Below are 24,462 nucleotides of genomic sequence, written 5' to 3'. Positions count from 1 at the left end.
TTCTTCTGTGTGGTTGCTATTGCAACTCAGAGGCCATCTGATACTGTCAGCATGGGACAGTGGCTCCAGTTTGTTGTCATGGCAGAGATGCCATATTGTGACTGTGGATAAGGTGGGAAGAGAGGAGAGGGAAAAGGAGGGAAGGGAAGGAGAAAGAGAGAGAAAGAGAGAGAAGAAAAAGATGAGAGAGGAGAGACAAGGAGAAGAGATGAGAGAGAGAAGTGAGTGAAGAGAAGAAGAGTGAAGAGGAGAAAGTGAAGAGAGGAGAGAGAGAGAAGAGAAGGGAGAAACAGATGAAACTGATGAGAGAGGTGAGAGAAAGATGAGAGAAGAGAGGAGAGAGGAGAAGAGAGGGGAGAAAAAGGGGAGGAGAGAGGAGAAAAGAGGATGGGAAGGGAGAGGAGAGAGGAGGAGAGGAGAGAAGAGAGGAGGAGAGGAGTGGAGGAGTGGAGAGGACAGAGGAAAGGGGAGAGAAGGGGAAGGGAGGGGAGAGAAGAGAAGAGGACTCACTATATTCTAGGACTGCAGCCATACTGTGCTTGTGTGTGCTTTGATGAATGTTCAGAGACCAAATCCAGTAGAGATAATCTGGGCCCTGAATTTACAAGATGTCCTCAGCACTTTGATCATAAGGAAACCTGTCTGCAAAGTGGATCAAGGGCCGTAGCAGCATTACCGTTTAGAGTGGCAGGGGTCACCACAGGTAGGACAGCGTTCGCAGGTGGGTCCCGAGGCTCCCGGGTTCGTGCAGACACACTTGCCGCACACGCAGTCCCCTCTCCCGCTGCAGAGCACCCCTTCTTCAGAGACGCATGCATCAGTGCTGGTGGTGCAGTTGCAGTACTCGCCCGTCCAGCCGCCCCTGCACATGCATTCACCGCAGTCACAGTCCCCGTTATCTGTAAAACACATGTCATGTGTCTCCTGGCCCAACTTCGGTTGCATGTTTGGTAAATGCTATCAGAAACACTAAAGAACTAATTGAGAAAAGTTATGTGTATGTGTGTGCATATATATTTAGTGTGTGCATATGTATTTTCTCTCATATATGTATATTATACTCAAAAGGCATATTTGAATGAAAGATCAATTGAAATGTATCTGCTTCTATAATATTAAGACATATTCCAACTGTGGTTTATAATCCATGTAACTCATAATTGAACCAATTAATTCAAAGCTAAGAATAACTAAGTGATTTGGGCCAATGCTTTTAATGTTGTGATGTAAGTGATCTTTAAAACTATTTGGGGCTGGGGATATAGCCTAGTGGCAAGAGTGACTGCCTCGGATACACGAGGCCCTAGGTTCGATTCCCCAGCACCACATATACAGAAAAGGCCAGAAGCGGCGCTGTGGCTCAAGTGGCGGAGTGCTAGCCTTGAGCAAAAAGAAGCCAGGGACAGTGCTCAGGCCCTGAGTCCAAGGCCCAGGACTGGCCAAAAAAAAAAAAACAAAAAAAAACTATAGTGCCTTTTTTGTTTCTCCTTCTATGAAAGGGAAAACATAGGGAGAAATTTCTAAACTGTAGTATTCTGAAAACTGATTTATGACTATCATTAGATGAAATATGTCTTTCCAAATGCCTCGAGAACATCCATATATTACTGCATGTAAAAGTGAGTTGACAGAAAACAAGAAAACCCTTACTGCAGGAGTGAAGAAAGACCTTCAAGACAAAACCCCTAGCCATTCCTTCCAGAATTTAGACTGGCTTCTACATCCAATAAGCTGGCCAGCAAATTGTTAACTGATATCTCCAAGCCAACCAGTGTCACCTTGAATACCTGCTCCTGTAACAACTCCTTCAAATTGATCATGTAGAGGGAAGAGGATAACCAAAGATCAAGAAAAAAATTACCAGGCTTTTCACAGAGGAATAGATCTTTCTGGAATGCCATTGACAAATAACTCTAAGTGCATAATAGCAAGAATGTTTTCTCTAATGTTCTTTGTCCATTATGGTTCCCATCTCTCAGAATCAAAATATCAGACTAATGGAATTTGGGCAAGGAAAAAAAAAAAGAAATCAGTGGAACACTCTCTTTGAGTGCTTCAAGATGGTGGAAGAAGTTGTGTAAGAAAAGAATGTTGTGGTCATAGCATTTCAATAAAGTAGCAGCTAGCCACATACATTAGTTGTAAAATAGGTGAGATCCACACGAGCTGGGAAGCAGTGCCACGTGTGGTCAGCTTTACAAATTATAGCAGCAGAATCTGTTCACGATGCCAGGCTCACTTTATAGTCCTACACCAAACCGTGTCAGGCACAAAGTAGATACTGCATCACTTAGTTGAATTTAAATAATCTTATTTACTTTTATTATATCTTTAAAAAGAGAAAGTGACTAGTTAGAGACTAACAATTCTTGTGACAGTCCCAAAAAACAAAATAGCTTTTGAGTCATGATTAAGGGTCATGATTGAAGATATTACAAATAAAAGATTAGTGAAGTTTTCTGAGCCCAGATGAAGACACTATTATATTTTTTCTTCCTTTTCTCTCTTCCTCTTTCCTTCCTTCTCTTTCTTTCTTTCTTTCTTTCTTTCTTTCTTTCTTTCTTTCTTTCTTTCTTTCTTTCTTTCTTTCTTTCTTTCTTTCCTCTCTCCCTCTCTCCCTCCCTCCCTCCCTCCCTCCCTTCCTTCTTTCTTTTTCTCCAGTCCTAGGGCTTGGACTCAGGGTCTGGGCACTGTCTCCAAGCTTCTTTTTGCTCAAAGCTATCACTCTACCACTTGAGCCACAGCACCACTTCTAGATTTTTCTGTTTATTGAACCCAGGGCTTCATGCATGCTAGCCATGCACTCTACCACTAAGCCACACCCCCAGCCCCACTGTTATATTCTCTAAATAGAATATATTTAGCAATTGCTGTATCTGATTCAAAGAGAGAACCATGTCAGACCTTCCTAAGTGCAATACACAGATTAAGGCATGCCTTTCTGCTAGTATTTCTCCCCTACCCTACACAAGAAGAAAGAGAATCAGGAAAGGTTATGTGACTGGATGCAGGTTGGACATTCATTCAGGATGAAATACAGAAGGGGGATAGTATCCCTATTAGACTACTTCTTGGGTTTGTTTTAAAATAATTTCAATTAAGACTTATTTAAAAATAAAGTGTGGGATTCTGCTAAATGCATTCTTTTAATGATACAGTGACATCATGCCACCTCTAGATCATGTCCTGTGTGTATCATGAATAAAAGGGGCTAATCAGGATATGGAACACACCCATAGAATCAGGAAATTAGGGAAGGGATATGGGTCTCAATTGGAGCAGAGCCTAGGTTTTCTCCTCTTGTTAGGGTGTGTAGTGGGAAGGTAGATTCTGTTAGAAGAGCCTAGTGGCTCTCTCCCACCATGCACAGGAGGCACAGACACGAGGAAGGGTTGCAAAACCTTTTCCTGATGCTTAGACCTGTGACAGTGGAAGATGGTCTTGCCATAGCTTACCTCCGCACAGCAGCCCTTTGTGTCTCACACAGGAGAAATTGTCACACTGGCAATATGGCCCATAAATGTTCCCGTATGGAGACAAGTGGCAGATGCATTGTCCACAGTAGCAGTCGCCCCTCCCACTGCATGAGGGATGGTCCGGGGCCTCTTTGCAGGAATCTGTGCTCAGGGTGTCCTCGCCACACTCACAGTGAGGCCCCATGTGGCCAGGGTTGCAGGCACACACCCCACACTGGAAGGAGCCGTTCCCATTGTGGCATTTAGAGCTGTTCACTTCCACCTCTTTCTGACAGTCACAGTCACATTCTGGACTGACAAGTATTTCCAGGGTGTCCCCCAACCCCACAGGCTTTATGAGAATGCGCCTACTTCTCTCACAGTTCGGTACAGTCACAGTCACGTTGAATGAAGCCTGAAAAAGAATATGCTAATTATCTACTTCTTCCATCCAATTGCAAGGAGATAAAACAAGGCTAGGCAGCAATCAGCTTGGCCAAGTGCATTTATTAGCAAATCTTTGAGATTTCTGAAAGAAGTCCAGCTTTAGTGGACTAAGTTAACTGGTGGTCCAAGCAAACATTGGTTCACATGGTCAATTGGCTGTCTACTTACTGTGTCTCCCACCTTCATGTGAGAACATTTCTTCTGATGTGGGATGAAGGTGCCATTGTTACAGATAGCTGTGAAGGACAGGTTGAGTCCTTCTGTGTCCCCCAATACCTCCAGTTCCACCTCAGACCGCAGTTCCTTTAGTTCAGACATAAAGGGTAGAATGAAGTCACAAGCAGAAACATATAGCCAAAAGAAAAAAAACCTGAATCATATTCATTTAACTATAAATGAAAAAAGTAAGTAGAGTCTAAAAGAAGTCCACTTTATCATTAATCAAATAAGAAAGTAAGCCATCAAACTATATGTATATTGTACTTTAGTGACTCTAACGTCATCAGTTATAAGATACACTACTATCTCCTGACAGTGAAAGTATAGGACAAAATACTTCCAATACTTCCAAAATACTTGCTGCAATATAGGATAGACACCAATCTTTCAGTTACTTAATCCCTTCTGAAGGGCTTGGAACAGCCTGTCCTGGGTTGCAGATATTGTTTCTGTAAAAGACAATTCATTTGCTTATATCTTCTTAGCGAAGCATAGCAATGACTCTCTTTACTTGTATGTGTCATCATGTCTTAGGTCATAAAGCAGCTTTAGTTGCTTTGTAAGGAATACAGAACTGCAGCCATTCTTCCAAGGAGGAAATTTTGCTTCCCTGATATCAAATTTACACCCCGTGGTTCTGTTTTGGTACATTTCTGCATACATAATAACTTTTCATCTCAATATCGAATCATAGCTCAAATGCTTTTCAGACATTTTACAATGGCAATTACCCTCAGCACTTACAGTAGCAACAATGCATTTAATGAATTAAGGTGACAACAATCACACAATTATTAATGAAAACTTGCCACAATTGTAGCCTGGCACATGGTGGTTATATGACACTATTAATTAACTATTAATTCACATTTTCATGGTTTTAAAATGTGGCAGACAAATGTGTGTTAAAGTCATTATTGGGATTTTAAAAACACTTATTGTGCACGTAAAGTCAGGTCTGGGATAAGGCTGTGTTTTTGCTTTCTGAAGCCTATCATTTTCATTTTATGTTTTCTATTTCCCATTCAGTTACAACATAAAAGTTTGTATTTCACAGAAAACAGTGTTGGAAATGTTGATGAGTCAGAACCAGAGAATAGAAAATGTCTCAAATATCCAGGTAATACAAAAGAAAACACAGTTTTTATTTGAGTTGTTAAGCGCAATATCTAAAGATAAAAATAGAATAAAACCAATTGAAAATATTACCAATTAAGTTATACTTCAATTCATTTACAAATGTTTGAGTTTATACATCTACCTTACCACTGGCATTATAAAAGAATATTCAAGGTCAAGTTTTCCTGAAGTGTAATTTTGCCTATTGCACAGTAAGATGACTCTCCCTTTCTCCAAATCTGATTGTCCTGACATCAAGGATTCACGCAGGAGTAGGGTTGAGGACTGTGGCAGAGTCAGCCAAGAGCTACATGAGAAATGAGGAACCTGTCTGTTGGTGACAGCAAAAATGAGGGCTAGTGACATAATCTAACCTAAGTGAAAGAAATCTCAATATTGACAGAAGTATCACAATGCAAAATTGATCATGCATATTGTAATGCCAATTTCCCAAGGAAAAGTCATAAAAGTTCATTTATATTTTTTCATCATTTCATCCATTCATTTTTTGTGCTTCTTTTATGAGCTGAGTAAAACAGAAAACCAAATGGATTCCTTCCTAGAGTTTAAATCCCAGCAATCCTTGGGATTATTGGTATTTCAGCAGCATAGTGAGTAAAGGAGGGAAAGTAGAGAGGGATGGTCAGATAAATACGCTTCCACTATTTAAGCTTTTGAAACCAATATGGTGCTGTGGAATACTTAGCTGAGTTATGTAGAAGTGGTTTGTGAACTTACACTGCCTCTGCCCTACTAGAAGACAGTCAGCACCATTTGACTTTCCCCTCAATATGTTCTCTTGCCTTCTCTCTCCATCTAGAATCTGAAATATTCTGTCTATTGATTCCTGTGTTTTATAGTCTTTCTGGAACACCTTTAAAAACAACAGCATAGAAATATACCTTGAACTTTTGGTACAATCTACTTGTGTACCTCCCTCTGTGACCCAAGAGTTCCATTAACTCCAGAGTAAGATTGTGTAGTAGGAAAATAATAGATACTCCTTGGCATTTTTGAAACAGTAAACAAAAACACAAGATCCAGTTCAAATGATTAATGCCTTGGTTTCAAATATAGTATAATTCTGTGAGTGACTTGGAACCACAAAGTAAGACAAAGCAGGAACATGAACTGCAGGCCCTTCTGGAGGATACATTTTTGACAATCCATTATCTTTTTAATTTGTTTAATTTCTTTGAAGCTGTTAGTGGCCAACACTTTTGAAAACATTGGGCTAAAGGAAACCTAGTATATTATCATGCAGTGAGGGATTGCTTTGTGATTTTATTTGATTTTACACATTAAAACTTTAATTACTGCATGAGATAGAGGGAGGAAGATTTTCATAATGCTTTGTTGACAAGCTTTCCTGCCTGGAAGAATTTCAAGCATGAGTTAATGTGGTGATTAATTTTTGATATGATCTAAGAAAACTGAAATTTCTGAGGATTATCAGTGAGAAAGAACTGCCATCCACTTAAAATTGTAATGACAAATCTATTCTTTTTATTCTCCCAGTACCAGTGAGGCAAATCTCACCCTCTTTGGGTGAATTTCAAAATTGGTGAGGTCAAAATCTTAGCAGTTAAAAAAATTATGTAGCTTCTTCTTTCCCTGAATTTTCCCAAAGGGGTCCATAAAAGGGATCTGAGTGTGTCTAATGTTTAGCTTTCTAGAGGGCTATGGTACATTATTTAGTTAAAGAACACTTGATTAGCTTATGCTAATTACTGGTATATACTGCATATCTCAAACATATCCTAAACTTAAATCTCAAATATTAAAGTTAGAAGAATTGTATTTATCCAGTATTATGTAAATGCTGTTTAGAACAAGTTTCCTAAACAAATAGTTAGAAAGCATTTCTGCCTTCTAAAACTTTCCCTCCCAACCCCCAAGTCAGTCCTAACTTACAGCTTCATCTACATCTTTGTGTGGCTTTTGCTTTTTTTGTTTGTGCATTTTGTTTTCTTATAGAATTTGTTATAGTTGTAGTTGTTAAATAAAGGGCAGAAAAAAGTAATATTTAGAAAAAGAAAGAGCTGGGAACTACCCATTCATTGTTGACTTGGTTAGGAAAGAAACAAAGAAGGAAAACTAGTAACCCTGTTGGTATGTATGTTATTTTAAGGAAGAAATTCTGTCCTCAGTGCTAGCTTGTATGTTCAGAGCAAAAATAATTATATACATACTGGTTAAACTAATGGAATTGGCCCAGGTTTCCTGACCTAGTCTACAACATGATGTGTGTAGTGTGCTTAGGATGTTTTGGTATGGAGCTATCATTTGTATATTTTTTCTGTTGTCTTATCAAATCTGTATGGTTAAGTTTTTCATACAAACCTGCTATTCACCATCAATTTATATTTAAAACTTAAAAAAAACCAAACAAGTGCTTACTTATGTCTCAGGGAGTCATTTTAGTCAAATTACACTGATGTATACAGTGTTATCGTTGGTTATTGTCATAAAAACATCCTCAACTTTAGAACCAGGTTTTAGATTTTTCCATTTCTCAGGAAGATCTGAAAACCAAATTAAATAAAATCTATACTTTAGCTTCGGTATTTCTTTGGATAAGAATTCTCTGTACCAGCAAATGAAAGTGCATTTCACTAGCTACCTCTTGGTTTCTGAATACCAATGAAATGCAAAACAGAAGCCAATTTCTAAGTAAAGTATCATACTTCATAAGCCGAGATGATAAGCTGGAGAATGTTGCCAGAGTCCTTCTGAAGCAGCCCCACTGTCGCTCCAGGAATAAGTTTGGCATAATTCTGCAACCAAAAAGAAGTGTAAGTCAGTCTGATTGCTCACAGTAATTGAGAAATGTTAAGTATGGGGTTCAGCCAATTGGTTTGTGATCCCCTCTATTTAACTGGCCAGGGAAAACAGGCTCCTGATAATAAATGAGTATTTCTCTTGAAACTAGTGTTCCATCATGCTGCCTAGTAAACTCACGTGAGAAACACAAGCCAGTGTTGCTACTGGGAAAATCCTGAGTCCATAGCTACTGTAGTCAAGGGCTGTGATTTGCATCATGACAGGAGTCAAGAATCTAGTAATTACAACATGCATATAATGTGTTCAATTCCTGGAGCATCCTTTGTCCAAGTATGCATCTAGGAACAATTTCCTCTTTTTGTAATGTTTCCAGAAATCAGTTTGGGGCATATACATGGGCAGTGAGGGAATCAACTTGCTCGAAGTTATTCTGTCTAGAAGTCTTAATGAGAAAAGGCTTGATTGAGAGAGTGGACTGTTCTGTTCACTGTGCTGTTCATTCTTCCTTTCCCATGCATAATGAGCACTCCCCTAGGGAAGTCAGCACAGTCCAGGGGTTATTTGGAATCATTTACTGCTGCATCATGATCAAGCCAGAACCTACTGCTAATCTACCTACATTCTCACTTGCATTGCTTTTCCTGAGCTTCATTTCCACCTTCATTTCCCATATCCATTGGTCAATAATTCTGGTGTCAAATATAGCCAGAAAAAGATATTGTAAAGAAGTGAATTTTTCAGACAGCTGGCCATGAAATTTTATGTTTGAAAACGGTGTTACTTTCAAAAGGAAAAATTTTTTCAAGTGTGTGATGCAGATCCTGTCTCTTCAATGACTCCCAACAATGTGTGTGTGTGTGTGTGTGTGTGTGTGTGTGTAGAAAAAGAGTTATAACTATCAGTAGTAACTGCTGTCCTATAATTATTAAAGCCACCCAAGAGGCCACTCCATACTGTGTGAGTTACAACTATTTTGAATGTAGATTCTATTTCTTGTATTTGGTTTGGTTTGTTTATGTTTGTACTAGGACTTGAACTCAGGGCCTGGGCTTAAAAAAAGCCCTTAGCTTTTTTTGCTCAAGGATAGAATTCTATCACAGCTCTACTTCCAAGTTTTAGGTAGTTAATTGAGATAAGAAGCTCATGAATTTTCCTACCTGGGATAGACCTGATTCTCAAATCCCAAGCTCCTTGAGTAGCTAGGATCATAGTGTGAGCCACCTGTGCCTAGCTCTTGTATTTGTTTTAAAATAGTTCGACCCTCTCTGTTAAGCACTCTGTTTCACTCACCAACTCATTTACTGATTATTCACTATTGCATTCAACAACATCTATTAAGTAAGTTTAATATGCTGTGATATCAACACGAGACAACACATCTTCTGTCACTTGTGGTCTTCTATATAATCAGGTGACTGTGTTTATTAAAATTGTACATAGAAAAGAGTGAGCAAGCTTTGAGTGATAAATTTGGTGTTTTTCCTCTAGTTCCAACATAATTTTGAAATCTAATTACAAAGAAGATGCAAGTTTAGGAAAACACACAAAATTGGAATTGATAAAACCACTAATTATAATAGTGACACTAAGTAAATAGATCACAGCATGAGGAATCACAGAGAAGAATGAACAGAGTCAGGGCAATGGAAAAATTTACAAAGTGGTCAGGGGCTCCCAGGGATTTTCTGGAGTGGAGCGCTTGGGTGAACATAAATTGTCTACACTTTTTGTGAGGGAAAATAGGCTTCAATTTTCATTTGTAGGTTTGGTCATGTTCCACCTTTTTCAGTGTTCATGTGTGAAGTTGCTGGGGATATTAACGTTTAAGGGTGTCAGATGTTGTTTTACATTAACACTACATTTTAAAATTGAGGGGTTACATGCAAAACAACAGCAACAATAACAAACCAGACAGCATTCCTCACTCTATGCCTTCTCCACATCACTACCTGTTGATTCAGGAAGAACTTGTAAAATATGACTTACCACTTCAAATAAACATGTCACAAATAGCTGTGAAGCATGAGACATGTGGTTAGCAGCAAATACCTAAATGGGAACTTGAATTCCACTCAACTAGAGCTGAAATATGTGTAAATTCGGCTAATCCCCAAAGTAAAGGCAGAGGGAATCTTTAGAGCCTGACAAAGGAAGTTCTTGATCCCTTTGAGAAAGAATGCAAGGCTCTTAGCTGGGCAAGAAGCTGCCATCCTTGAAATCCATACTGGTATCCCCAAGGATGAGGTGTCATGGTGATTTCCCACAAGCACTAATTTAAGTGGCTTCCAAATTTGGGGTTAATTTTGACTAACAAAGCTGAACCCATCCACTTACTAGGTCATAATTATGATCCTGCTTGTGGTATGACATTTGGCATTTGCCTATTAGGACAAGTGGTTAACATTAATTGCATTTGCTGATTGCCATTAGAGCGAGGGTATAAAAGAGTTGGCTGCCAGTAGCAATAACCAGTGGTAACACTGACAATTGTGTAGAGGAAAACAATTAATTAATTTCTGAATGCTGAGTCCTCAAGTCCTCCCCTTGCTAAAGCATTTCAAACAATTAACTAAAAACATGGACAATTTGGTCTAACACTGTGAAAAATTCAACTTTAAATCTTGTAGTATTATGATTCCTGTAAATATCATGAATCACAATGCCTTCTTCTCTAAAGTCCTAAAGTGCTATTTTAGTTGTTGTGATTAAACACATTTAATGTTAGGAAAGGATGATTTTGCAGGCCTGGCTGTGATGAATTACTACATTGTGTCTCTAAAAGATGACGTTTAGTATTAGAAATGATGAAGACTGTAAACATGATGTTGCACGAGCTGATTAGAAATGCAAACTCCTATGTCTGGGCTTGAATTCTCTGTTGTCTTTCTGTGGATTATCCTAATTATGGACTTTCTCCCCTCCTGCTATGCCACCCAGGAGTTCCTGAGGTTGCTTTTCTGATTCACTTTTTCTAATCACCCTAGATTTTTTTTCTTTTTTTATTATAAAAGTGATGTACAGAGAGGTTACAGTTTCATACGTTAGGCATTGGATACATTTCTTGTACTGTTTGTTACCTTGTCCCTCATACCTGCCTCCCCCCTCCCCCTTTCCCCCCCTGCTCACCCTAGATTTTTTTTAAAACTCTTTTTTCCCCCTCAAGTTCTGCTTATTTTTCTACTGGATTTCTTATCTGTCCAACAGCTTGGATTTGCTCCCTGAAGTTCTTCTTGTCAAGGAGACAGAATAAGAAGTCAACAGGAGTCATTTAATAATCAGGTATGAGAGGCTAGAGAGCAGTGCATGAACTGACGTCTGTACACTCGGGGCACCTCTCAGAGAGTATCCCCAAGGTTGGTTCTGCCTTTGTGATATTTTGGTGTTCTAAGGTAGAGGGGATAGCTTTTGATATGACTTCCATCCCTGCTTTGACACACATTCCATTGGTAACTCCTCAGCTTGAGATGTTACCTGACCCTTGAGTCAGTATTTAATAGTACCCTTGCTGGGCATCTGAATTTGGTTTTTGCATTGGATGGTGGTGACTCTAGTCTAGACCCTTATGTCTTTCTCTTGTGACATTTTCTGCTATGTCTAGAGACTTGTCACCTCCTTAGAACCTGTGTGTAATGTAAGGTCACACTACTCACACCCCTCATTCGAGGGGAAGAAATCAGAAATTAACTTGTATATATAAGCTAGCAGCATTTTCATAAAGAATGAGTCTTTATAAGCCAAATACTTAGGGCAATCAGCTGCTTCTCTTTAGTCTCTGTAGTTGCTTAATTCTATGAAGCCTATGAACAGCCCACGTTTTTTGTGTGTATATGCTGCTGGTATGGGAGCTTGGGCTCTCACTCCACTTTCTTGTCACTATAGCAGTAAGAAGATATGTCATCATGGTCTTACAGACAGAGAAACATCTTCCATAGGATAGAAAGAACACCCTATACCATATACTAGTCAATTTCCATATCTGTGACAAAAATACTTGAGGAAAAACGTAAAGGAGGAAGGATTTATTTTGACTCACAATTGCTGAGGTTTTAGACTTACCTCTGTTGTTTCTGGACCAAGGTTTGCCAGAACATCCTTGCAGGAAGTATGTGATGGAGCAAACTTGCTTACTTAATGGTGGTCAGAAAGGAGAGAGAAGGAGAGGAGGAGACCGTGGGAAAGATACACCCTTCCAGAGCACACCCTGGTAACCTATTTCCTCCAAGTAGGCCCTGTCTCCTAAGAGCCATTCAGCTCTGAGCTAATCAGTGGGTTGATCCATTGATGAGGATGGCTTTTTCATGATGCCATCGCTTCCAATAGCAGCAACAGCCAGGGACCAAGGCTTTCACACATCAAACTTTTTTTTTTCCACACATCAATCTTTTAGGGGGAACTTCATATAGGAAAGACTAATGCAACAAAATACCAGCAAATTATTTGCTGATGTTAACAAACGCAGTCTAACCTCTACATTGAGAGGCAAATGACTCAGGCAGTCAATTTATTATTGAAGGAGAAGAATGTTGGGTTATTGATACTACCTGACTCCAAGACTTACTATAAAGTTACAGTAATCCAGAGAATGGTGTATTGACAAAAGAATAGACAAGTCGATCAAGAAAACAAAACACAGAGCATCAAAACAGATGCACATAAATATAGTCATTGATCTTTGATGAAAGAGCAAAGACAACACAATGGAGCAAAATTAGTTTTTTCAGTAAATGTTTCTAGAGCAACTAGACTTCTATATGCCCAAATATCCAAATTTAGACATAGACCTTATACCTTCCACAAATATTAACTTAACTAACTTTTGTATTGGAAGATGAAAACCACAAAACCCATAAAAGGTAACATGAGAGAGAGTCTTGTTGATCTGGAGTTTGGTGATGACGTGTGTGTGTATGTGTGTGTTTGCATGTGTGCACATGTGTGCCAATCTTGAGGCTTGAACTCAACCTAGGTAGTGACCCTGAACTTCTTTGTTCAAGGCTAGCCCTCTATCCCTTGAGCCACAGCTCCCCTTTAAATTTTTGGTGGTTAACTGGAGATATAAGGCTCACAGACTTTCCTGCCTAGACTGACTTCGAAGCTAAATCCTTAGATCTTAGACTTCTAGTAACTAGGATTCCAGGTATGAGCCACTGATATCTAGATGGTGATGACATTTTAACTATAGCACCAAAGGCATGCTCTATCGATGAACTGATGAACTGCACATAACATAAAAACTTCTTTGTGATAGGCAATGCCAAGAGAATGAGAAAAGAAGCCACAGACTAGGAAAGAACATAGGCAAAAATATTTCTGATATTATTTGCAATAAACAAATATGTAAAAACAGGAAAGAAAGATCTGAACAGATACTTCTCTGAAGTAGACACATAGCAGACAAGCACATGAAAAGATACTCCACATCATGTCATTAAAGAAATGCAAATTAAATGAGGGGCTGGGGATATGGCCTAGTGGCAAGAGTGCCTGCCTCGGATACACGAGGCCCTAGGTTCGATTCCCCAGCACCACATATGCAGAAAACGGCCAGAAGCGGCGCTGTGGCTCAAGTGGCAGAGTGCTAGCCTTGAGCAAAAAGAAGCCAGGGACAGTGCTCAGGCCCTGAGTCCAAGGCCCAGGACTGGCCAAAAAAACAAACAAACAAAAAAAATTAAATGAGATACCACTACACTCCTTCACTTCAGAACTCACATTCATTCCTGGTGGGAATGCAAAATGGTGTGACAACCGTACATAGATGGCAGTGGTAATTTCTTACCAAATCAAACCCCCACTTACCAAATGAGCCAGCAATCAATCTCCCTGGCATTTAGCTAACAGAGTTAAACAAAAACAAAAACACCTCATGCCTACACAAAAAAATGTACATATCTGCTTTTACCAGCTGTATTCATAATTGCCCAAACTTGAATAAATATGAGTTAATAAACTATGGTACATCTGAACAATGGAATATTATCCAATACTAAAAGGTAAGGAGTTTTTAAATACATAGAAGAACTTTAAATCAATATTAGTGAGTGCAACAAACTCAATTGCACTGGCTACATACTGTATTTTTCCCACTGTTTAATGTGGAAAAGTCAAAACTATGGAGCTGGTGCTGGGATGTAGCTCAGTGGTAGAGAGCACTGGCCTCACATACAGCAGACCTCATTGAGTTTGACCCTTAGAACTTAACAAAAGGAAAGAAATGATCATTGTCACAGACATGAAGAAAGGATGAGTAGACAGAACCCTGAGATTTTTAAGGAAGTGAAATTGCTACATATGCTACTACTGTACAATGAATGTTATCACACATTTGTCCAAAGCCACACAATGGTCTAACACCAAGAGAGAATCCTAATGACAATTATGGGAAACTATGGAGCTTGGATAGTCATGGTTTATCAGTGCATCACTAAGTGCAACACCTGTGCTACTCTGGTGTGGGGATGATGCCAGTGGGCACCTGTGTGCAATCTCTGTACCTTCCATTTAGCTTAGCTGTGAACTTACAACTGCTGCAAAAATCATCTGGGTTTTTGTTTGCTTGTTTGTTTTTGTGCTTGTACTAGGACATGAGTTCAAGCTTTTTTTTTTTAAATTCAAGGCTAGTGCTCTACTCTTATTCTGCAGCTAGCTTTTGGTGTTTCATTCATAAGACTGTCACAGATTTTCCTGCCTGGGCTAGCTTGAACTGCAATCCTCAGATCTCAGCCTCCTGAGTAGCAAGGGTTACAATTAAGAGCCACTATGAGTGCCCAGCCAAAGCCTGGGCACTCATTTCTTTTTTAAAAAATAAAGTTTCTACTCCCAGCAGTGTGCTCACGACTCACATTTATAATCCTAGCTGGGATCCAGGCAGAAAGTATATGTACCCAATAGAGACAGATCCAGTCAATGTCCAGTTGCTCTATTTTTAACAACACACAGGGAAGCAAACATTGATGTTGTCAAGGAGATGTGTTTCCAAATGCCATGTATACCATGGGAAGTGCAGGTGGTTTAAAAGGGACTCAGATCTATTACTTATCCAGCCACAGGAAGTTGGGACTAGGATGTATCCCCAGTAGGACTTAAGCTCTCACTGGCATCTCCTCTGCCCCCTGTCTTGTCCCCTTGTCTCAGGAGCTGCTCCTAGGATGAAGACCCAATCAGCAGCAGTGATGAGTTGAGAGGTCTTCATACTCCCAAGCCCCTCTTGCCTTTGGGATGCCTGTCATCTTGGATTTTTTGCTAACGTGGGGACCCTGACACTCCAGAGGAGTGGTAGATCCTGCTACTCTTGACATGCTCAGGCTCCACTGTCAGTGTCTACAGACAGGGCAGAAGGTGCCCCGAGCATCCTACATTCCTAAGCAAGAATAACTAGAGCATCATTCATGTCTGAAGCCATTTCACGTTTCACAGAAATTCTTTTGTTCAGGTGCCACAATAATTGCATTTTCCTGCCAAAATATGGAGGATAATTGAGTTAATTTCCTTGAAATTATCTCACCAGGAAGATGTGTGCTAGATTCATCTCTGCCTGCCACCAGATCTCTTAAGCAAGTCACTTTCATTAGTGTCTTACAAAGGCTCTCCTGGCCATTCAGTGTCACTGGTGAGCCTGGGAGAGTTCCTGGAGTAAGCTTAGGACAAAGCATGTTAATATTCTTGGATCACCACAACAAGGTGCCATCCACTGCGTGGTTCTCCATAGTTTCTCGGGAGTAGAAGTTAAGTCTATCAGGGTGTGGCAGGGTCTGGCTCCCTCTTTCTGGTTTCTGCGATAATGGTAGTCCTTGCTGGCCCTTGGGTTGTGGATGCATCTTCCAACCTCTGAGTCCTTGTATCTGGTCTCCTTGCTTCCTGTTTGTGTCTCTAATCTTCATATGAGTATGCCAGTTGTGTTAGACTAAAGGTCTATCTTACCTGAGTGTGACCTCATAGTACGTTAACTAATGGTATTTGCAATGACCCTAGTTCCAAATAAGGCCACATCTGTAGAACTGGGCATTTTATCTTTAATGAATCCTTTTTGAGGAATGTGATTAAATTCATATACAGGGCTAGTATTCTTCTAACTTATTTTTTCTTTTCTTTTTCCTTTGTGCTATAACTGGGGCTTGGGGTTTGAACTCAGCCTTCTGAGTAGCTAGGATTATAGGCATGAGCCAGCAACTGGCTCTTCTGATTTCTTTAACCTCATGTCCCCACTTTAGAATGGACAGGTGAGTGCTTCACTTTGACATAGATGCATAAATGGTAGAGCAGGTTCTGACTCCAGGCTGGTGCTCACTGAAGGAAGGAAGGAAGGAAAGAAGGAAGGAAGGAAGGAAGGAAGGAAGGAAAGAAGGAAGGAAGGAAGGGAAGGGAAGGGAAGGGAAGGGAAGGAAGGAAGGAAGGAAGGAAAGAAGGAAGGAAGGAAGGAAGGAAGGAAGGAAGGAAGGAAGGAAGGAAAGAAGGAAGGAAGGAAGGAAGGAAGGAAAGGACTTGATTATGGCTGACATGTCTTTCAAACTCAAAAGCTGTATCTTGAAGACAATGTAGTTGGTAGCACAAGCACCTAGGCAGGAAAAGGAAATTCCAGGGGGCTGCGTATCTGGTCCAAGGAAAACAGAGCTTTGCTGCTGGAGCCTTTCTTCTGTGGAGCCTTGTCCTTCCTCCAGAGCTGATGTGGATTGGGCTTGCTGCAGGGACTCCTTCCAAAGGCAATCACAAGGCAATCTTCCCGTGGGGTCTCTCCTTCTTGTGGGGTTTTATTTCCCTGGTTCTCATGTTCATTACTGGTAAATGCAGGGCTCCCACTATTACGCAAAAATGTACCCCCAGGCTCACTGTGTTACTAGGACACCGAAAGATTCCAAAAAGAACATGTAATTGTTTCTGGCAGAATGGTAGCTTGGCTGGCTGTCTCTGGCTTGCAGGATATCTGCTTTGCCTTCCGGCTTTCAATTGTTAGCATTCCACAGGCAGGCAAGTAGAATGGGAGTGTGCTAATTAGATCAGGTGCTTGATCTTGAAGTCTGTACCAGCAATGACTAGGTAGTCAGCTTCGGAACTTTCGAGCACTACCTGTCTTTCTCTCTGTCTGTGAGGAATGTAATTATCTTGTCAGCCCGGAAGCTGTGGAGCACAGTTGAATGAGTGCTCAGCAGCAGTAACAGAGTGATAAGAGAAGACGAATGGACCTATGGTGCATGGCTGGTCTGACTGAGAAAAACAGATGCACACAGAGGCAGCAGAGAATGGAGACCCAGAGAACAAAGAGGCTGCACTGAGTATTTGTTCCTAAGGATACTTCAGATCTTCTCTTAATATGATTAGCCTGCTTTTGGGGAGGGATTGCACAGGGTTGCTGGGGAATGGCAGCCCCTAAGCTTTTTAGAAAGTCTTTTGAAAATGGGAAGTGATCTGGGCAGCAGTAGCATTCTGTGTGCTTTGCAGAGCAAGGACAGGTAATGCTGCTTTGAAGGATGACTAGCAGGAAGGTGATGAGAAATCACAAGCAGGCATATGTGCAGTGACTATTAAAGCTCTCAGTGCTCCAGCATAGTGAGTGGGTTGGCAGCATCAGCATCTTCTCAGAATTTGTGCGAAATGCAGAATTTTAGGCCCTATCCCAGACCTCTTGAATCAGTCTGCATGATAGCAAGCTCCCTCGGTAGCTGGATATACCAAAGCAGCTTTTAAGAAGATACTGATATCTGGGTCCCAGCCCCAGAGCTGCTGATTTAACTGCATCAGGACATTGCTGGGACATTGTGGCATTCAAAACATTGCTTAGGTAATTCTACTAAGCCACAAAGTTTGGGTACTACTGCTATAGAACAGTTCCATGATTTTGAAAAGATACAATGTGATATTAAACCTGTATGTTCATAGTTCATATGGTGTTTTCAGCCTGTCATACACTGGTGATGTCTATGTTCCCAAAGTGGTGTTTTTTGCCTATAACCTTAGCTACTAAGGAAATTGAGATGTGAGGAACATGGTTCAAAGCCAGCCCAGGCAAGAAAGTCCATGGATTCTTATTTCCAATTAGCCACCAGAAAACTGAAAGTGGAGCTGTGGCTCAAAGTGGTAGAGTACTAGCATTGAGCAAAAAAGCTCAGGGACAGTGCCCAAGCCCACATTTCAAGCCTCATGACCAACAAAAAAGAAAAGAAAAAAGAAGTGTTTTTTTTTTTTTTTTAATATCCACAGTCTATGGAATAGCACCAGGATTCTTCCTTTGCTTTCAAGATTGAAGAATATGCTTTCATTCTTCCTCTCCCAATCCATTCTCATTGAGTTCAGCTGATTACAAGTCAACTGTGTTTTTAAAAGATTTTCATATTGAAGGAGCTCCAGTCATTTGTGGCTGCAGGGCCTTTGCATTTGCCTTCCCTTCTTGTGATCTCTCAACATACAGATTGCCAAACAATGTTGTTGCAGTGTTGGGGGTGGGGGTTGAAGGCAGAGTCTTGACAAGCACTCTACCATTTGAGCTATTCCCCCTCCTCCTCATTTCTTACAAGTAGTCCTAGCTGGGAGCTGGTGGCTCGGGCTTGTATTTCTAGCCACTCTGAAAACTGAGATTTGAAGATTGCAGTTTGAAACCCAGGCAGGAAAGTCTGGGAGACTCTTATTTTCAATTAAACAGCAAAAAGTCAGAAGTACAGCTGAGGTTCAAATGGTAGAACACCAGCCTTAAGCAAAAAAAAAAGCTAAGCAACAATGTCTAGGCCCTGAGTTCAGGTCCCAACTCCAGGACCAATACAGGCAATATAATAAATACATAAAAATAAGGAGTCCTCCCTGAGATCCTATCTAAGGAAGGCCTTATCCCCTCTCCCTAATTATTATCTAGGACCACACAGTCACTCTTTTTCTAATTCTATGATAACATCATCAGAAGTCAGACTCAGTTATTTGTCCTCATCATCCCCCCTCCCCAACAAATCCAAAGATGACAAAACAGAGACTGTTATTCTTGATTTCTTCAAACCTAGTTCAGAAATTGGTGTGTATAGAGCACATAGGATGGATGAATGAAGGTAGATATCGGCAGCCATGGCCTGTAGGACACTTGTCTCTGTAAAAGCTACATTAATTTTTTTACTTGTATAGGTGACTCCTCCTACAAGAATGAAAGAAGTGTGTCGTTCTGACAGAGACAGCATGGCCCACCAAGCTTACAGTACTATCTAGCCCTATCTATTAGGCTACCAGATAAAATATAACATGACCTCCCCTAGAAAACCAGGAGTATTTTCTAGTGTAAGTATATGGTTAATATCATATGAGTCCATACTGGTACTAAACATTACTTGTTTATTTAAAATGCAAATTGAATTGGATGCTATTTTTTTCTGGATTAGAGTTTAAACTCAGGGCCTTTTGCTTCTTCGGCAGGCACTCAACTACTTAAGCCACACCTCTAGTCTATCCCAACTCTATGGGATAAATGTGTCAATCCCAGGGTTAATGAACAATAAATTGAATACATAGGCAATTAATGAATTAATAGGTAACTAATGAATTCAATTTCACTAAATGGCTTTTGAAACTTGTTCTTTATGAAGATTTAATACTGCAGGTATTAAGCACTAAAATTTTGAACATGCTTAATATATATGCCAATTTTGCTAAGATTGCCAATACATGCAAAGAAAAAGACAGAGAAGATTTGTTCTAAAATGTTCACAATTATTACCTATTTCTGATGAATGAGTTTATGAGTGACCTTTATTGGGTCTCTGAGCATTCTACCCCTCTTTTTTTCCAAATGACACTTGTTAATTTTGTAGCCATAGAAAGAGTAGCTTAATGTTTTGTTTTGGCCACATTTCCCCATAACATTGCTGGTAGAAGAGTTACTGATTCAATTTCCTTGGAAATCCACTGGGACAGAGTCAGTAATTTTTTGATGATGCCATTTCCCTGTGGCCCTAGGACTCACTGTAAACGAGGATCCTTGATTGAGAAATATGTACAAGATGTGCAAGGCCACATCAGTGATGCTGCACAGCTAGAAGTGACCCAGATCCTGAGTTATAGGAGAAACACAAGGCCTTTCCAGGCTCATTGGAATATGCATAACAGTGGGCGGAGTCATGTACAGATATACTTATCGCCGTGGCTCAGCCTACCACAGAGGACTACAATGCAAACGTGCTATTACCACAGAACTGGTTAAAAGGTGCAATTATGTTTTGTATATTTTGCTGTAATAAGAAAATATAATTCATAAAACCTCAAACAATTGCAATTAATGGTAATTTCCCTCTTTTCACTATTGATCATTTGTTAAAGTTGCAGGAGGTGATTGGCCTAGACCTTAAACTGGTGCACAAAGCCAGTTGTAGAAATAATGTGTTCAGCAAGAAGTTAAGCTGATAAACCACAAGTACTAATTATTCATGCATTGTACATATATTTTAACAGCCCCAAACTAATTGTGTACATATATTTTTAACAGCCCCAAACGAATTGTGAGCACAAGGAAGACTAAGTTCAAGATACTAACTACCTGTATGGAAAGAAAAAGGGGAACCAAACTGGACAGCTCTTGCATATCAAAATACATGAGCAAATTTGGTGGCAAAGTATTAAGATTAGAGAAAAGTTGGCAGTAGGAATGTGGGTGTTCATTATATTACTCTATTTTCTGTATGCTTTAAGTCATATCATCTAAGTTAACTAGTAACACTTCTCAGACCCCATGTCCCCATTTTATCCTTTGATTGAAACAAGCGAAAGGGAGAGAGAGAGAGAGAAAGAGAGAGAAGACCATAGTTTTAGAGAGGTGTCCACTCACATAATGCTTTCTGGCCTATAGCTAGTGGCTCATATCGTCTAGGGACTAAATGACACACAGAACAGAACCAAAGGTCTCTCTTCTAAAGTCCACATGTTTTGATGGCTCTTTTCATCTAAATTCACAGCCGCAGTAAAGGATCCTAGGTCAAGTGTGTCCTTGCCTTTAAGGGCTCTGCCATTTAAAGGGGATTCATTTATTAGTTCATCTGTCAAGCAGCTCTGCACTACCCTTGGGCTCTGTGCCTTTTAAAATGACTTTAAAGTTGATGACTTTATTGTAAAGACTGGTTGCTGGTGGTTTGGTGGTTCAGAATTAGCATTCCAACATTGACTGTTCTTTATCACAGTGGATTGAGAGTGGGGACTATTTGAGTTATAAATCCATAAAAAGGAGATAAATAGAAAATGTGTGTAAAACTTTCTGAATTTCCAAGTTCTCTTCCCAGTTATTATCATAGACATTGTTACACATCCTCTCTGGTCTGTAGTTTCACCCCTGTACAGTGTTAGAACTTGGTCCAACAAAACACTGCAATCCTATTAGAATTGAAAGTAGTTTCATTATTGTCCCTTATAACCAAGATGGTAAATGGAAAGAACACAGCTGGACATAGATACTGGTTGCTCTATCAGACTCTGCCATGGGCTCTCTCTCTAGAAAAGTTATCTAAAGTACTATCCTTTTGGTTTTTAGGCTCATTCTTGATTGCCAAGTCAATGAATGCTCTCTATGTATTTGTGTGTGTGTGTGTGTGTGTGTGTGTGTGTGTGTGTGTGTGTGTGAGGGGGGGGGTAAATAAGGCATAACTTAAAAAGCCTGATTGTAAGCCTATACTTTTAATTTCTGTGTATTTACTTTTTGAATATGAAGTTTTAAACTCTTAGAAGAAAAGCATCATGTGTTATTTAAGGGATAACTACTGATAATCTTTTATGGTTGGGATTTATTCATTAGACTAGAAAATACTTCTAGTGACTCTGTTTATAATCTTAAGATGTGAGTTTTCTTTTTCCAAATCCCTGTCTGAGGGACATTAACTTTAATGAGGAAAGTGTAGGAGTTGGTTCTCCTCAGCCTTTCCCAGATCATCAATGGAGGATCATCAATCAAAATCTTTTCCATTGCACTTGAATTAAGAACAATTTATTAACTCCATGGAGACACCTCATGATCCAGAAATTATTTTTCATCCCAAGTGATGTTACAAGTCTGTAATACCCAATTATAAGAAGAGATTGAGAGGACAAGGACAACTTCATTGATTAGGCCCTGAATTAAGCTTCCGTAGAGTTTACTAAACTTTATGGAGATCATTGGAATTCATGGTAATTCCTCGTTTCCCAGGCTGACTCCTTGACTGTTAAAAACTGGAGGTCATGGGTTGCTGTCCTTTCATTTTATAAAGCCAGTGCAACAGTGAAACTCATTAGACACTATGTTGTAAATGAACTTTAGGGCATTGGAGGTGGGGGAGAGGAGTAGGGGGGAGGGAGTGCTGGAGAAAATGAAGGAAGGGGTAATACTGTTTGAAAAGAAAATGTACACATTACCTTACTTATGTAACTGTGATCCTTCTGTACATCACTTTTACAATTAAAAAAAACAAAACAAAGATAAAGGAATATCCACTGGAGCAAATTGGTATTTTAAAAATCTCTCCTAACAAAAACATTATACAATAAAACAATAATCAGTTTTCAGAGTCCAATTTCTAGTATATTTTCCCTGCCTCCTGTCCTACCTACAGTGAAAAGCTAGACAGAGACAGAAGAAGAAGAGGAGACATAAAAATATGTTACTGATTTCTGAGAAAATGGAAGCTTTCATACAAGATGAGCCATATCCTCAACAGCTTGGTCCTGACACCCAGGGTTACCTTCTGTATCATCTGAGCCAGGTGGAATGGGGAAGAAGGGGCAGCCTGGGTTACATGGGACCCCAGCAAAGGCCAGGTGCCTCCACCTGCCCTGCACGCCCGCATCTCCTCAATTTTGGCAGGTATTTGCTCATAAAATTCAAGTTCCTAATGATAAGATTTATTTCAATAATTTAAAGAAAGAGTATACTTCATTATTTATTCAATAAATCTTTCCTGAGAATACACTATAATGAAAATTAGCCCAGGCAGGATGATGTACAAGACCACAATTCTCCTCAGAGATCTGGTAATTAGGTCTGTCATGTAGCTCAAGGGGTAGAGCCCCTGCTTGGCATCCATAAGGTTCAGTGGTCTGACTCAAATGCCAGCACCATCCAACATAAATGTTTACATCTATATCCATATCATCTTTATCTACATATGTCCATATCTATATATCATCTATCTACCCCTCCCTCCCTCCCTCCTACCCTCCCTCCCTCCCTCCTTCCCTCCCTCCCTCCTCTCTCTCTCTCTCTCTCTCACACACACACACACATACACACACACACCTGTCTTCATCATCATAATCATCTATCATTATATATGTGTCTGATAACTGGGTTTTTATCTCCATGAAAAGGGCTGTTTGGTGATAAAAAAAAATAGCTTGTACCTCTTTGCCTATATTCTAGACCCATCACTCTTTTCCAGTAATCACAGAGAAGAACATCAATTAGTATCCACGGATGTTAGCAAGTGAATTGTACTTTGTGTTTGCTTTCAGCATCCCATCATAAGGGCTGGTCACGTAAATAATTATCACTATTGACTTCACAAAAGTCTCATCTCTGCCAGTCAGACATGGACATTTTGAAAAGACAGAGGATGCCGCAATATCTTGTAAATAACCCAACATGACTACTAACATGATTTAATAATGTAGCAAAGAAAATTTAATTGCCCTTTTCACCCTCCAAATCTCACTGAGAACGGGAGACTAGTCGAATCAAAGAGTTACAGTTTAGTAGCCTTAAGTTATCCTAATGTAAATTAACAACAAATGTTTTAAAACAACAGATGAGGTATAAACTTACTTTTTAAAACTTGAGTAACTGGATCTTTATTCAAAATGGTATTTAGCCCTAAAGTGTTATATACTACTTACTGCTCAGGCAATTATCTATCATTATCTTTTAAACCCTATAATTGGACAAACAGACAACCATTCATAATAATAATTTTACTCTAGATCACATGTTTGTGAGTCTGGGGTGCACAGGGTAGTCATATTAAATTGAAGGCAAAAGTGCTTACTGGACCTTTTCCATTGTTACAACAGTGTGCAGAAGCACTGCACACCCGGGCAGTCCAACACATCTTTACCAGAATTATTGAAACAACAGTCATTTGTCCTCAGCTCCATGAGCAGATAACATAAATCTTATTTGCTGCAAGACAGAGCTGCCATTGAGCCTCACCCATCCCTGCCTGCTGTGCGAGCACACAAGATGCTTAGCATGTAACTCAGGCGAATAATTTGCCTTCTGGAATTTCCATGAGCTCTCACCACTTAGTTGTTTTATTTATCCTATTACTGGTTTTATTTTTCAATGATTCTTTGGTTGTTAGGCTCCTGGTAACACAGCTACCCAAACATCAGGTTGCATAAGTCTCCAGCACACACAGGGCTCCTTCTAAGAGATTTAAATGGAAAGGCAACAGAGGCCATTATTGGTCTATTTTCAGTTTTCATTATCAATAAAACAAGAGATCAGCATTTTCCTGCT

General features: G+C 39.8%; 1 protein-coding gene across 1 annotated transcript in view; it reads right to left on the bottom strand.

Moving 5' to 3' along the window:
* Positions 1 to 24,462, bottom strand: part of Itgb6 (integrin subunit beta 6) — a 71,659-nt gene that overhangs the window by 28,790 nt on the left and 18,407 nt on the right. The window contains exons 9-12 of the mRNA XM_048345355.1: positions 7,928 to 8,017; positions 4,071 to 4,205; positions 3,456 to 3,870; positions 677 to 899 (exon numbers count right to left, since the gene is read on the bottom strand). Of these exons, the coding sequence (XP_048201312.1) occupies positions 677 to 899; positions 3,456 to 3,870; positions 4,071 to 4,205; positions 7,928 to 8,017 (863 nt within the window). The remainder of the gene's footprint in view (positions 1 to 676; positions 900 to 3,455; positions 3,871 to 4,070; positions 4,206 to 7,927; positions 8,018 to 24,462) is intronic.

Source organism: Perognathus longimembris, chromosome 4, assembly GCF_023159225.1.
Source record: "Perognathus longimembris pacificus isolate PPM17 chromosome 4, ASM2315922v1, whole genome shotgun sequence".
Taxonomy (NCBI): Eukaryota; Metazoa; Chordata; class Mammalia; order Rodentia; family Heteromyidae; genus Perognathus; species Perognathus longimembris.
The sequence above is the reverse complement of the archived record's forward strand: the minus strand, read 5'-3'. Positions and strand labels throughout refer to the sequence as shown.